This window comes from Cynara cardunculus (genome assembly GCF_001531365.2).
Source record: "Cynara cardunculus var. scolymus isolate 2C chromosome LG 2, CcrdV1, whole genome shotgun sequence".
In the NCBI taxonomy this organism is placed as follows: Eukaryota; Viridiplantae; Streptophyta; class Magnoliopsida; order Asterales; family Asteraceae; genus Cynara; species Cynara cardunculus.
The window spans coordinates 25,932,748-25,948,436 of record NC_037529.1 but is presented as its reverse complement, the minus strand read 5'-3'; the positions used below and the strand labels follow the sequence as shown (position 1 = coordinate 25,948,436).

Below are 15,689 nucleotides of genomic sequence, written 5' to 3'. Positions count from 1 at the left end.
GAAGAGTTTTTTAAAAATACCTAAAATGCCCTCTAATTATAATTTTAACTCAAACTACCAAAATTATTAATTTCCTAATTTATCCGTTAATTTGTGGTTGAGATTGGATCTCACAGTTACCACAAACTAATCAGTTCTCTCTTGAATGAGCCCCTATATATATACATATATATATACATATATATATATATATATATATATATATTTAGGGTTGATATTCGATTAAAAAAAGAGTTAAGGTGAGAAGCGTAAAAAGGGCTTCATCCTAAGATGTATATTAGGATGTGATGCATCAAGATGAGATGTATCGAGATGTACCATCAATCCTCGTATCAAGTGCGATTAGTGGATGAGTTTGTGATTAAAAATGATCAAGGGTTCAGATATTTTTCTCCGCTTCCGACCTTAAATGTACTTCTCAAACGATTATTCTTATATATATATATGACAGCAATTTGGTCATTTAAACGTGTTGTCATAGAGAGAGAGAGAGAGTGTGTGAGTGTGTGTGTGAGAGAGAGTGAGTGAGGGAGTGAGTGAGTGAGTGAGAAAAAGAGAGAGGGTTTTATGGGTAAGCAGAGGTTTAGATTATCGCATATGATACCAAATGCTTGGTTTTACAGGTTAAGAGACATGAACACTGCCATGGGCGCCACCCACAACAAGAAACCTCTTCCATCTGCTTACTCTTCAACCCCAAACCACACCAGAAACTCTTTCTGTTACACTCCTAGACTCCACCGATATAACAATTCACCCACACCCACATCAAACACAAACATTATCAACCACCCTGCAGTTTCAATCTGCACTCAGCCCACTGAGTTTACTCATACCCATGATCAAGATTTATTTCTTTCCCCTATTAGAAGTAGTTACAATGAATCTCCTGTCTCTGAGTCAATTCTGTCGTTGGCCAGACCTCCCTCCACCTCTTGTAGTTGTGGAGTGATCAGTTCTTCAACTACCGATGTCGTAATTGAGTTCAATAAGAAATCATACACCAAAAAGATTCAAGATTCAAGTGGGTATGAGTTGATTCGAAGGATTGAGCTTCAAAAGCCTCCACCAATCATAACGAAATCCAACAAGGACACATTAACGTTGGTTGAGAAGAAAGAAGAGAGTTCCAATCAAAGCTCGATTTCAATTAAAATAGTCAAAGACAGTTTCTCGAAGAAAGAAAATCCAGAGAGAAAACCAGTTTCAGGAGTCAAGATAAGATCGAATTCTTCTAGAACACCCGTATGCAAGAGGATTGTTGATGCTAATAATGATCATAAAAGACAAAAGAACAACCTGTCAAGTAGCTGTTGCATTGTGAAGTCATCATTTGACCCACAGAAAGACTTCAAGGAATCAATGGTGGAGATGATTGTGGAAGAAAAGATCTGGGCTTCCAGGGATTTGGAAAAGCTCCTTGCTTCTTACCTCTCTTTGAATTCAAACGAGTACCATGAGATGATCATCAAGGCATTTGAGGAAATCTGGTTAAGTTTTAAGTTTGTTGACTAAGAAATGTGAAGGTATATATTATGTCATCCTTTGTGTGTTTTCTGCTTAACGTGCCGAATCTTTAATGTAAACTAGTTGTTTTACCTTTTGAGTTCAATTAAAGTGCCAAATGGGGCTGTTTTCTTGAAACACATGTCAAGAAACCTTAAAAGATTGAAGCTACCAGACGAAACTAGGAATCATAACATCCAGGTTTTGATAAAATTCCTGACAAGCCGACGGGAGCCCAGAAAAAGGTCTAAGAACATTCCTGACAAGTTTGTACTCCAAGTCCAACTCAACTTGTGAGTAATTCAACCGTAAGGGGTATGAACAACGAAGGTTTCAAACTGTAAAACTGATATAAGTTCAAAGGTTTATTTATTAAAAAAAATTAAGTTTTATTTATTTAAAAAAATGTTTAAGGGTTTAATTATTGGAAAAAATCTAAAAAAAACAATGGACTTTAATGTTTGAAATGATTAATTCATTGGACAATTTTTTGAAACAAATATAGCCTTTGGACATTCTAAAACCTGTAAAATAACTCGTTCGACATTCTAAAACTTGTTAGATACATCCTTTTTTTTATTAACCTGGATATCTAATCCGCTATACGAGCTGACTAATCCGAGGGCGACCATCTACTTTGCAGATAGCCCGGAGTCAACACATTTGAACCTCCGTGGCCACAAAGGATTTTTATTCCTTCTTGAATTTAAACCTGGGATCTCCTAGTACTTTTGACTCATTGGAGTCAAGCTCAAACGACACCACCCTTGTGGTTTTGTTAGATACATCCTTATTACCTATATAACTAGTTAATATGATAAAATAATGGACAAAGTTTGAAAAAAGTCAATAAACTTTCATATTTTGAACGATAAAGTCCTTAAAAAAATGTGAACCAAAAAAATACTTACCTTTAAAAATGATTACTAATAAAATTTATTTTAATTAAAAGTAAAATATATTCTATCAATTATTTTTCAGATTAAAAAAATAAAAAATTATTTAAAAAAAATATTGATTAAATTTATTTTAAATAAAAAATAAAATATATTTCATATGTGTTTTTTTAAATTAAAAAATTAAAAAAAAGATTTAAGAAAAATTACGGATGAAATTTATTTTAATTAAAAATATATTCCATTGGTAATTTTTCAAATTAAAAAAATAGTAAATAAATTGATTAAACTACTGATTTATTAACGACAAAATTTATCTAAATACACAATTAATTAAAATTCCTCGATAATCCGTTGGTGAAATGATATCACCCAAAGATTCAAGTACTATTTTTCACATTTATTAACACGTTACTCTATTAGAACATCTAACGGTGGTCAAGTTAGTACTCAATTAGACATAAGTAATCCTTGCATATAAACCAATGAACACTAGCTACAATTTTTAAATAATTATATATTTAGTTAAATTTTATCGTTAATCCGTCAGTAATTTAATCAAATTATTTTATATTTTTTAATTTAGAAAATCATTAACGAAATATATTTTATTTTTAATTAAGATAAATTTCATCAGTAATATTTTTTAAATCTTTTTTTATTTTTCTTTTATTTTAAAAATCACATATGAAATAAAATTTGTTTTTAATTAAAATAAATTTAACCGGTAATCCTTTTTAAATAAATTTTTATTTTTTTTAATTTGAAAAATCACTTACAAGATATATTTTTAATTAAAATAAAGTTTATCAATAATCTTTTTTTTAAATGTAAGTACTTTTTGGTATATTTGTTTCATTTTATCGATGTAAGTATTTTTTTTTGGTTTAAAAAATGTTTAAAGACTTAATCATTATAAATATGAAAGTCCTTGTATTTTTTTCATATTTTTTCCATTATTTTACCACATTAACCAGTTATATAAATTATAAGCATGTATGTAACAAGTTTTAAAAAGTCGAATGAGTTATTTAACATGTTTTGGAATGTCCTGTAACTTATTTGTTCCAAAAAATTGTCCAATGACTTGATCATTAGGTTTTTTAGACTTTTTACTTAATCGTTCAAAATGAAAAAATTCAATGGCTTTTAAATAAAAAAAAATACTTCGAAGTCTTAATCATTAAAATGGAAAAGTTCGTTGAGTTTTATGAAATTCTCTTTCATCTAACACCGAAGCTATGAGGATATATGTGAAATTTATTACCTTTCAAAAGACCTTTTGGGAAGAGAAATAAGGTTGCAACGTATATGGAGAGAAATGGTCAAAATTTAGCCTACGGGAGACTTTAAGAAAAATAATTGTTCACCCTTCGGATAAAAGAAAGACATGTACATGCTATACATCAAATCTTCAGACCCTATTGAGTAATTTTAGTTTAGTTCGATATATAACAAATGAAAAGACCATTGAAGCTTGTACTCTTCTTGTTAACCTATTCTTATATCTCCACAAAAGCAGTATTCCATAACACTATATATCATATACATACTTATAAACCTTGAGCATTAGCTCAACCGACAAATAAAATTAGACATTGAAAATTTTTGTGACTACCTCTAGAATTAGTTGATATGCATGCATACTAATCCGGAAGGCTACTACTACAATTAATGCATCCTATTCCGGACAACTACTACTACACAAAACATGCATTTCTATATTTAAGAAAGACCCATGAAACTACGCTCATTTTTTGACAAATGTTGATTTGAAAACCCCGGACCTACTAAGGACCAAACGGGGTCTCATGCCTTTGTTTACTTGATTATTATAAAAGAAAAAAATTAAACGTCTTAAAAGTACACCCACTTGATTTTTAGGGTAACCTAAAAAAATTTAAAACCATGTTTCTAACCTATATCTATATTCGACGGGATGGTCTATGGCTGGCCAACATCAAGCACTACCTGTAGCAATTTTTTTTCTTTTCAAAATTAGAAAGTAAATAACTTATCTCTTTCAATTCTATATCACTTTCACTAATACTTCTAAACCAATTTCAATAACACATTGAGGGGTATTTGGGGTTGAAACAACTTATACTTTTTAATTTAAAGATGCATATTATATGGTTTCATTTCTTATTATCGGTTTGACACCGGTATAAATTGTTTATCCAAACACTTAAAAGTGCTTATTACCGGTGTCACAACGGAATAAGTCAATGAATTATTTTTATAAACAATTCCAAACACCCTGAATATCAAGTTCATCTCCATTTTTAAATTTATATCCAATTTTTGTTGATTAATTGTATCTTTTTTTAAATATCATGTTCTTATCATTAACTTTCCACAAAAATATAATTTTTTTTTCTCTAGGTTTGTTTGTGTTTTTTAATTTGTTTTTATTATTGATTTGATTATTCTTACTCGAAATTCTTTATGCATAATTAATTTTGATTTTAACAACATCGTATTTAATAGTAAGAGTTTTAGATGCATAATGAATAAGTAAATATATATATATATATATATATATATGGGCTTAATCAAATAAGAATTAATTAGTTTGTGGTAACCGTGAGGTCCAATTTCAACCATAAATCAATAGATAAATCAAGAAATTTTTAATTTTGGTAATTTTTAATTAAAATTTTAATGCAAGGTTATTTTAGGTATTTTCTCTCCTCTCTCCTATCTCCTCTCTTCTCTCTCCGTCCCCCGGCCTCCGACCACCATCCTCCGGCCACCATCCTCCGGTGCTACCACAGTGGTATCACAATGCATCATATATGTGATTGAGTATCACACTGTGGTCATTTGTGCGGTCGATCGGATACGTAACACTGTGGTATCACAATGCATCTTATATGTGCTTGAGTATCACACTGTGGTATCACCGGAGGATGGTGGCCGGAGGACGGAGGACGGTGGCCGGAAGACGGGGACGGAGAGAGAAGAGAGGAGAGATGATAGAAAATACCTAAAATGTCATTGCATTAAAATTTTAATTAAAAATTACCAAAATTATAAATTTACTAATTTATCTATTGATTTGTGGCTGAGATTGGATCTCACGGTTACCACAAACTAGCCAGTTCTCTCTTGAATAGGCCCCTATATATAAATATATATATATATATATAGGGGTACGTCCAAATGAAAACCGTGCATTTTTAAGAAACCGTGTAAACCAATTTCGACCAATAGAAAAATTCCATTTTTTTCTAATTAAATTTAATCAATAAGGGTATTTCGGCCATTTACAATATTTTCTATTAAATATGAAAGTTATTAATATATCTTAATTAAGGAAACGTAATAAAGGAAACGTAATAAAAGAAATTGTATAAATGGTAACATTTAAATATTTAATTATATTATAATATTAAAATTTTGAATTTGATATATTGTTATGAAATTGAATCTGCAAACGGGTCTTGAAGATTGTATTGCATTATGAAATGTTATCGTAAATTATGGTTCAAATTAAAAAAATAATGTTAATGAAACAAGTTTCATGAAGATGAAACTGGTTCATGTTATAATTGATTCATGAGTAATATGAAATCATTTCATGGTGAATCACGTTTCAGTGATGGTGTAGTTGATCCGTTTAGTAGAAAAAATGGAACATGAAACGGGTGCATAATTTATTTGGTTCATCATGAAATAATTGCATGATGAAACGGGTACATGATGAATCTGCTTCGGGATCTTGAAGATTGTAATCTACTCTAGAATCTTGAAGATTGTAAGGATTAAAGGAAAGAATGCATCAAATCATGAGTGAAATAAAAAAATTAATTTATATGAAACAAGTTTCATGAAGGTGAAACTGGTTCATGGCATAATTGAACAATGAGTGGTGAACTGCTTTCATGGTGAAACCCGTTTCAATGATGGTGTAGGTGATCCATTCAGTAGATGAAATGAAAAATGAAACGGGTGCATAATGTAGGCGGTTCGTCATGAAATAATTGCAAGATGAAAAATAAATTAGGTTCATCAATAATAATAAATATTAACGTAAAAATGTTAATGTAAAAATAATAAATTACTTTACAAAAAATAAATGGAGGATATCGATTAGGAGATTGGGGAATGAATATTTGGTTTTACCCTTTTGCCCTTATCCTTATTATAAAATGTATTTTCAATTTTTTTATTTTTTATTTTCTTAAATAACCTTGATTAATCTTAATCATTGATCAAGGAAATGGATGAGTGAGATTGGTTTACGCGGTTTACACAAATGGATGCGGTTTTTATTTGATCGCTCCTATATATATATATATATATATATAGACTTGGGATCATGTGAGACCAAGCGTTTTTCGTGAGACCCGTAAGACCAATTCTCAACCCTTGGATTAGATCTACAATCGTCAGATCTAAACATTCACAAACGCCATGTGAGTTCTCAATAATCACAAAATTGCCACTGTGCAATTTTAGACCATTAGATCATTAGCTTATGAAGTTGATCAATGAACGTAAATTGGTCTTACGGGTCTCACGAAAAACCTTGGGTCTCACGTGAACTCAACCCTATATATATATATATATATANAACTCAACCCTATATATATATATATATATATATATATATATATATATATAGGAGCTCATTCAAGGAAGAACTAAGTTGTTTGTGGTAACTGTGAGGACCAATCTCAACCAATCATTTTAATATATTAATTATACAATTAAAATCAAATTAAAATGGTATGTTAGTCAATTCCTAAATTAAGATTAAATTTTAATTTTTAAATAGAACCATTTCAAAAAAATAATTAATATTGATTTACATTCCTAAATTAAAGATTAATATGATTTAGTGAAATAAATTCAAAAAAAATAATCTGTGTAAACATGTTCATGATTCTGAATAATCACATGGAATCACACATATTTGTTGAAGATTTTATCCATAATATTTAAGAATGTGAAATCAGTAAGTGTTTTCTGCAAAAATTTCATCCTGGAGGTTGATCACGTAATGAAGAACAATAGTAAAAATCCTATTGATTCTTCAATTCATGTCAATTCTCATGAAGATAGTGTAGATGTCAATTCTCATGAAGAAAATGTAGATGCTATGGAGGTTGTGACCTGAAAGAGTAATGAGGTTTTTACTATCTAATTCATGATTTGTATTTATGATGTACTGTATGATGTACTGTGAGACGATGTGATACATATGATACATAATAGAAATCACCCAGTACATACATGTGTGATAATAGTTTTTACTAATTAAGTCATGATTTGTAATTATGATGTATTGTGAGACTATGTGATACATATCACCCATCCCATAGTCCATACATGTATTGCAATATGTACCAACCATTAAACAACTTAATAAAATTAGACAATAAATGAAATACGCAGAACAATTTATGTATTTAACAAAAAAATTCGAAATATCCATTTCATATAAGCTAATACCAGACGTTTATGTCTTAAAAACAAAAAAACCAGCTTAACATATCAGCTAGAGAATTTGTTCCAAACTAGTAACAAAAGTAACTACCATTTACTGTATACGATATGAAATACTAATCCAAATCAGTTCCTAAATACTTGCGAGCCTCGCTTCCCTGTTAGATTCTGCGCATTTAAGCAAACGCGTTTTCTCCTTCAAATTCAATGCGGTAAACTTTTCACAGTCTGCTATCACAAATGATCGTCTAATGTTGATGTCTGAAAGCAATAGTTTAGCGGTGTATTTCCTTCTGAATAATTGCAGTTGTTTGACTTGGTTTGCTCCTTCCACATCTAGTACTGATTTCCATCGGTAAGGCAACTCCCCCATGTAGCACTCCATATGACGCATCAAGAATACACCACAATCATGCGAATTCTGTTTAGTAGACCATTTCAATGTTATCTTCACCGGATCTATCCCAACAAAATTCTCATAAAATGCATGACCTACCTTCTTGAGATGTTGGATCATCAAAAAGTGCTGCACGAAAATGGTACCACAGTGTAGCACACCAAAGGATACCACAAACAGTTTACAAAGCTGATTACCATTATTTCGCTACCTCTTCGAATTTTTTTCACCTGAAAGATCAAGAAAACTGAATATTAGACAAAAGGGTAAACTAAAGCAGAAGATGTAGTAAAATACAATGATAAAAATCTCTTTAGAAAAAGCACATGCATGGTACCACAATGTAGCACACCATTGTATATGTGTATGTGATGAGTCTGTGTCTGTATATGTGTATCTGACGACTCTGTGTCTGCATATTTTACCATAATGTAGCACACCATTGTATCCACAATGCAGCACACAACATGGTACCACAAACATTTCAATCAAACTCAAAAAATTACTTCAAAAAGTTACTATCCTACAATCCAACTCTCAACAATTTCAACTTAACACCACCCAACACAAATTGCTTGGATCCCCCCTGTAATTTGTTGGATAGAAGAACTGTATCTATCTTGAAACAATTTTGGTACAAAAATGAAATCTGATTGGGCATAGTTGTTCAAAATCTTGGATTGGTGAAGTTAACAGTTGACATTAATGCACGATAAGTTATATCATTGGTCAATAAATGCCTGTGTTGGCTTTTAGTTGTGACCCACAAAATGGAAATAAGAGATCCATCTAATCCACAAAGAAAAATACCCTTTTGTGTAAGTGAACTTAAATTAAAGAGTAACAAGGCTAGTTTACATCACAATATCAACTATTTTAAGATCATTAATTTCTCACACATGACCAAAGAAATAGTGATAAGGGCTTTAGTGACCAAAAGGGTCCAAGGAAGTACTATTAAATATATACTTATAAGACACCCCACCAACCCCAATCCATGTACTAGAAACAAGGGACATTAGTGCATAAAACCCCAATCCCTTTGGCACATTTGTTGGGTTGCAGTTTGTGATTGCTAATTGATCACAATTAAGGATAGTTAGCTTGATCATAAGACCAAAGGGTAAACTACAACATAAGATGTAGTAAATACAATGATAAAAGTCTCTTTAGAAAAGCACATGTATGGTTGCCTGAGAATACACACACACTGCTATGTTCCTGAATGGAAACAAGCAATCCACATATAAATGTAATCACAATGTATCACACCAATGTTAAGGTATAACTTCTGGCAAGGTAGCACAACATCCATGACAAAAAGAGGTATAAAATCAGGAGCCATAATCGTCAAACTCTCATGTTCTAACTTTCTTTCAGCATATTCGTCTGGAAAGGTTCTCTCTAACTGCCATTGCATATTATCAAAATGTGCGACATATAAGGCATCATAGAACACAAGAAAACAATGAAGATAAAATAATAATAAGTGACGGGATCTCACCAAAATGAGTGCATTTGCCTTCAATATGTATGAAGTTACTGATTGAGTTTGCAAGTTCATAAACTGCTCAACATCCTTCAATGCAAGCTAAAAACAGAAGCTTATACATGAAAAAGTATCCCACAAGAATTGTAACTTATGAAACAACAAAAGGATGAGCTTGGTCATACAAAATAAACAAAGATTCACATACGCCAACATGGATTGTAGGATAAAGTCCACTCAACGGTCTACGTTCAGATGCAGAAGGCGGATTCAAGTCAAAATCACATAATCTGATGGATTCACATAATTAGTTAAGAACAAGGGGTTTCTTTTATGGGCCATGTCCTAATCTGATGGATTCAAGTCGAAAGAAAGAAGAACCAAATCCTACATGAATCTAAATTCAGCTAGGTAGCATATAGAAAGGTTGATCACATTGACAAAACTTAATTTCCAGCAACATCATTATCTTACTAATTATTTCATTTTAAGCAACACCCAAGAACAATGATTCATGTTAACATGAATGTTACACTACAACAAATGATATTTTTACCACAATGTATCACATTAGTTCATGCTTATTAGTTATCTGATCATCACCCTATCCAAATATGAGTTGTATGAAGAGTTGAATCAAGAAATAGGACAAATTGAGGTGTAATCCAGTTGCCAATCTTTGAAACTTAAGCCAATGTAAAGTTCCTCAAAATAATCAGTTAAGAACAAGGGGTTTCTTTTATGGGCCATGTCCTAATCTAATGGATTCAAATCAAAAGAAAGAAGAACCAAATCCTACATGAATCTAAATTAAGCTAGGTAGCATACAAAAAGGTTGATCACATTGACAAAGCTTCCAACAACATTATTAACTTACAAATTATTTCATTTTAAGCAACACCCAAGAACACTGATTCCTGTTAACATGAATGTTACACTACAACAAATGATATTTTTTTTTACCAATGTATCACATTAGTTCATGCTTATTGGTTATTTGATCAAAGATTCAAGAGTACTGTTGAAAAACACCACAAAACAGAACTTTGACCAGACAAGATTATGATCAATACTAAATGTAATCACAATATATCACAATATGATTATTAGTTCATGCTTATTAGTTATCTGATCAAAGATTCAAGGGTACTGTTGAAAAACACAACAAAACAGAACTTTGACCAGACAAGATTATGATCAATACTAAATGTAATCACAATGTTTCACAATATGATTATCAAAATGCTGTAAATTCTTATTCAGAAAAACATAATATCCTAGTTTCCACCTTGTTTAAAACAAAACAACACCAACAAGATAACATAAAATTGATGTTACTAACTTCAACCGTTTTAGGGAATGTAATAACAGGATACATGTTTCTTCAACTTCGTTTTCTGTGGTATCATCGTCTAAGTCTATTGGGTCGCTTTCTTTGTTGGAGAATCCAAACATCGATTTAGCCTTGATCCTATCGCTTCTTCTTCATGTACCATTCCACATTACAGAAACAATGTTTAACAATTTCTTTATATTGAAATGTAGAACAGAAAACGATTTTATCTAATCTTTCGTTAGCATCCATCGATTATGTATAGTTTTCCACTTGCGATCGCCTCTAGGGTTTAGGGAAATCGTTCTCGAAAAGCAAGCAATATCTTCACTATATTTTGGATTCGAATTGAAAATTGTATATTAAGAATATTAACGGATTTGTAGCGTGCGCTCGTATCCGACTCAATAAAAAAATGACCATCTTGCCCTTTTTTATATTATCTCATTAAATGTCATTATTCTAATTTTGGAATTACATTAATTAAGATTCCTTTCAATTTTAACCATTGATTATTAGGATGTGTGGTTGAGATTGGATCTCACGGTTACCACAAACAACTCAGTTCTTATTTGATTAAGCCCATATATATATATATATATATGAATCTATTGAAAAAAATAAGAAATCAAAATATCATGAGAAGGTAAGAGGAATGGTTAATAGAAAGCTTATATGTGAATCAATTGAAAACATCTATTTAAAGATGCATATTATATGGCTTCACATATGCATATTGCTTCTATATAATATGGCTAAATCAAATGAGGGTCATAAAAATGTTATACACCTGTGAGAACCGATTTAGAAATATTTCTTACATCATTTTTTTATATCAAATGTTAGAATTTAATATATTGCTTCACATGTGTGATTGTCTTACCATCGAAGCTTTTTTACATGTATTTTTTTCATTAATTGAATAAAAGAAGTTTCACTTGTAATTCTTTTACGAGATGAACATCATAAACATATGTGAAACATCTTAAACTTTAGCATTTTCTTTTTTGTAAAAAACATATTTATATTAGTTTTCATAAATTTGTAATCTTTCTATGATTCTTATATGATTATAGTTATATATAGAGACTAGAGAGTGAGAGTGTGGGGGAGTGAGAATGTGAGAAAAAAAGGAGGTTGATAATTATTGGATAAAGGCAGAAAGGCAAAGGGGGTATATGAGGGTCCATTTGATTTGATGCATGTCCTGCCAAGAAGAAGAATGCGGGTGTAGTGTAAAGCAACCTCTGGCATGCAATAAAATAAGGTCCTGTTTTAAAGTGAAAGAACATAAAGTTGAAGCAACCTTTTTATTATTGTTACGTAAATTTAAAGGGGAGGGTCAAGTGTGGATGATCAACATATGGTCCTCGTCCCACTAGATTTTGTTAACAAAAGAAAAATATTTTATTTTCAAGTAAAAATAAGCCATTAAAATATAACTTGTGTTTGCAAGAAATTTTTAATCTGTAGTGTCTTGTAAACGTGTCTTGAAGCTCTATTGAAAAAAAAAAAAAAACTATTGTGAAATCGTTTTAATCTTTTCGGGCATCTGGATATTAAAAAGTGTGATGAAATTGTTTCTTAAAATGTATATACAAGAGATTAATTATCGTAAATGGACGAGAAAGTAGAGAGACTTAGGAGCCGTTTACCAAACGCTTACTCGGGTAAGTGTACACCAAGTCTCGTTACCTTACCGGATGAAGATGGTAATGATTAAGAATCTTATCCGGTAAGAACGAGATAAAGACCAAGAGTCTTACCCGGTAAGTGAGGGTGGCGACTCTTACCACGGTAAGCGCCTACCAGGCGAATTGTTGCATATGATACCGTTTTGATGGACTAAAATTTTACCCAGTAAGTAACTGATATTGTTAAAGTTTACAGGTAAGCACTTACCGAGTAAGTGCTTGGGTAAGTGCTTGGTAAACAACCTCTCAAAAACAAACCTAACTTTATTTTAATAAAAAAAAATGTTATTAAGACTACATCAAAGGAAAATACGAAGCACACATGCATGAACGAAACGAAAAAGGTGCAATTTTGTTGATCCATCAACCGACATTTTTAATATATTAGATGAAGTGTGAAAGAAATTAAGGTCATTTTCTTCTTTATTTCTTTTATTTATATAGTTGTAATTCTTTTTTACCTAGTTATAATTCTTTTAATGGTTAGTTTTCTTTTTAAATAAAAATGTAACTACGTAGAACCATTGATGAGTATAATATTGTTCTTTGTTGAACTTTGTATACAACTACACGATAGTTGCTACCATAAAAACTGAATATTTTTCATCATCTTCTATTATTCCTGACAGTTATCGCTACCAAACAGGGCAACATTTCCGATGGTATATCCGTTGAAAATCTTTCTTTCCGGCGGATATAGTCGCCGGAAATGTTGGCTCCGATGATTATTTTTCCGGCGGATTCCGGCCGCTGGAAACTTTTCACCGGTTTATTTAAGAAATCTTGATTAAATTAACATAAAATTTAAGTTTTTTAAAAAAAATTGAATTAAATTACCGGCATAATATTCAACCGGAAATCCGTCGATAATAATTTTCGCCGAAAAAATGAATTTAAGACAGTCATATATTGAAGTTGTTTATCCTGTCGCTCCTCCACCATCTGTCGGCGCTGATTTTCTTCTTGTAAATCTCTAAGTTCCGTCCTTAAGGCTTCAATTTCCTATAAAATAAATACAACATTATAATATTTAATATGAATTATAAACTAAATCGATAAACATCATCAAAGGAAAAGAGGCACATACCCGACTCTCTGAAGACGATGGACCACCTTGTATGTAGTTCCCAGTCAAGACCCAATTGGGATCCTAGTTGTACCCAAACTCAAATAGACGGTCTTTCTTACTTCCCCCAACTGCATGCTCCCACAACTCTTTATCAACTAAGAGATAGGTGGAGGGATCATCGTCTTTTTGGGTGAGACCCGTTGAATTGTCATCCTATATATGGTTTAAAAAAGATTGCAAATCAATTTTGACAGCATGACGGCTGTAAATGGGACGTTTCCAGGCAAAACAATAGTGATACATACGAAAATTGTACCTAAAACAATCCTAATGTTTGCCCAACAAATGGCAACCAAAACTAAATATTAATATATATGTAATTTCTAATTTAAACAATCCTAATGTTTGCCTAACAAATGACAAACCTAAACTAGATTTTAATTTAAATGACTCGAACGTTTGCCCAAACTAGATAGATAGTTACGTATCCAATTATAAACATTAACATAGATATATATACTTACCATGACTTGGCTACACTTAGAGGTCACGTACCCCTCAGAATCCGTAGATGCGACATCTCCAATGGACCTCTTCTTATGCGTATAATCGAACAATTCCACAACGGTTGGTGGCACGCCGTCTTTTGCTCATCTCTACAAAGGTCAAATAATACGAACATGTGTTAATTATAACATATTAAAAATTAAGCTACTAAATTAATGGGTTTTAGGTCTTACCAGACGAGCACCATGCTCCGAAAATGGTATTGATCCACCGGTTGTAGCGCAACTTGGCTATCACGGTTCTCGCACACCACACCGGAAACAGCCTTCCAATTGTCACTGTTCCAACGATCGACCATCTGGATCTACACATATGAAGATATCCAGTTGGGGGGGGGGAAGTTCTTCAACACACTCATATCCTGGTAGTAGTCGGTTTCATCGTATTGAGGATACCCCTTACTCATTGATTTTTCCCCAGCTTTCTTCCTCGCAGCACTCAAGTTGTCATTATATGGCTTGGCTGACTTTCTCTCCCATGTCTCCAGGATCTGGGCGTCCAAAGTCGAATCCCATGTGTAGTAGCCCTGTACGTAAAAGTTTAGTCGATTCTTAGGTTCAAAACAATAGAAAAAATACAACAAGTTGAATATATAACACAAACCTGGAACCGCTCCCACATTCGGCGTCTCACGTCCCTTGGATTTTCTCCCACCTGATCTATGGGCTGTCTAGAAGCTCTCGGTTGATCTTGGTGATCCGACGAATCACTTTAGTGTCCCTAAAACTATATAAATAACTGATTGGATTAGCATCAATACAAAAAAAAATTATTTTTAGCAATTAAAAGATATAAATGTATTTACTCTTTGCCGCGGATGCCAATAACCATCCGCTGCTATGGAAGCGGCTCCGGAGCAGCACTACCACGACCAGACTCTATTTCCTCCGGGTGTACCGAAGCACTACTAGAGACTCTACCCGTACCGCGGCTAGATGTACTACCACTACCTCGACTGGTAATCCGAGTACGTGGCATTATAGGTTTTTCTACAAAGCAAAGTTAGAAAACATACAACAATAATTCAAGTATACAGTAAATATTCCACACTATAACATATGTCGAATAATGGTTTACTAAGATTTAAATATGGAAATAATAAAGATATAAAAAAACTAGACAAAGTTTACTAGAGTGAACAACCAGAACATGCTTCAGAGGCACAAGCGAGAGTCACAGAGGCAGACGGTTGTAACATCCAAGTTCCAAAATATCCAATTATTTGTTTAGAATAATTGATTATTTATTGGGTTATAGTGGGTTTATAATTTAGTGGGAGTTTGT

The 15,689-nt window shown here is 32.1% G+C and overlaps 1 protein-coding gene across 1 annotated transcript; it reads left to right on the top strand.

Moving 5' to 3' along the window:
• The first annotated feature begins 483 nt into the window (after window positions 1-483).
• Window positions 484-1,612, top strand: LOC112506869 (transcription repressor OFP1-like). Its single transcript, XM_025111173.1, has one exon. The coding sequence runs from the start codon at window positions 568-570 to the stop codon at window positions 1,513-1,515; it is 948 nt and encodes a 315-aa protein (XP_024966941.1). The 5' UTR covers window positions 484-567; the 3' UTR covers window positions 1,516-1,612.
• The last annotated feature ends 14,077 nt before the right edge of the window (window positions 1,613-15,689 follow it).

Bases quoted from the DNA above. Each gene is read 5' to 3' on its own strand.
- LOC112506869 (XM_025111173.1), top strand. From the start codon at position 568: ATGGGTAAGCAGAGGTTTAGATTATCGCATATGATACCAAATGCTTGG.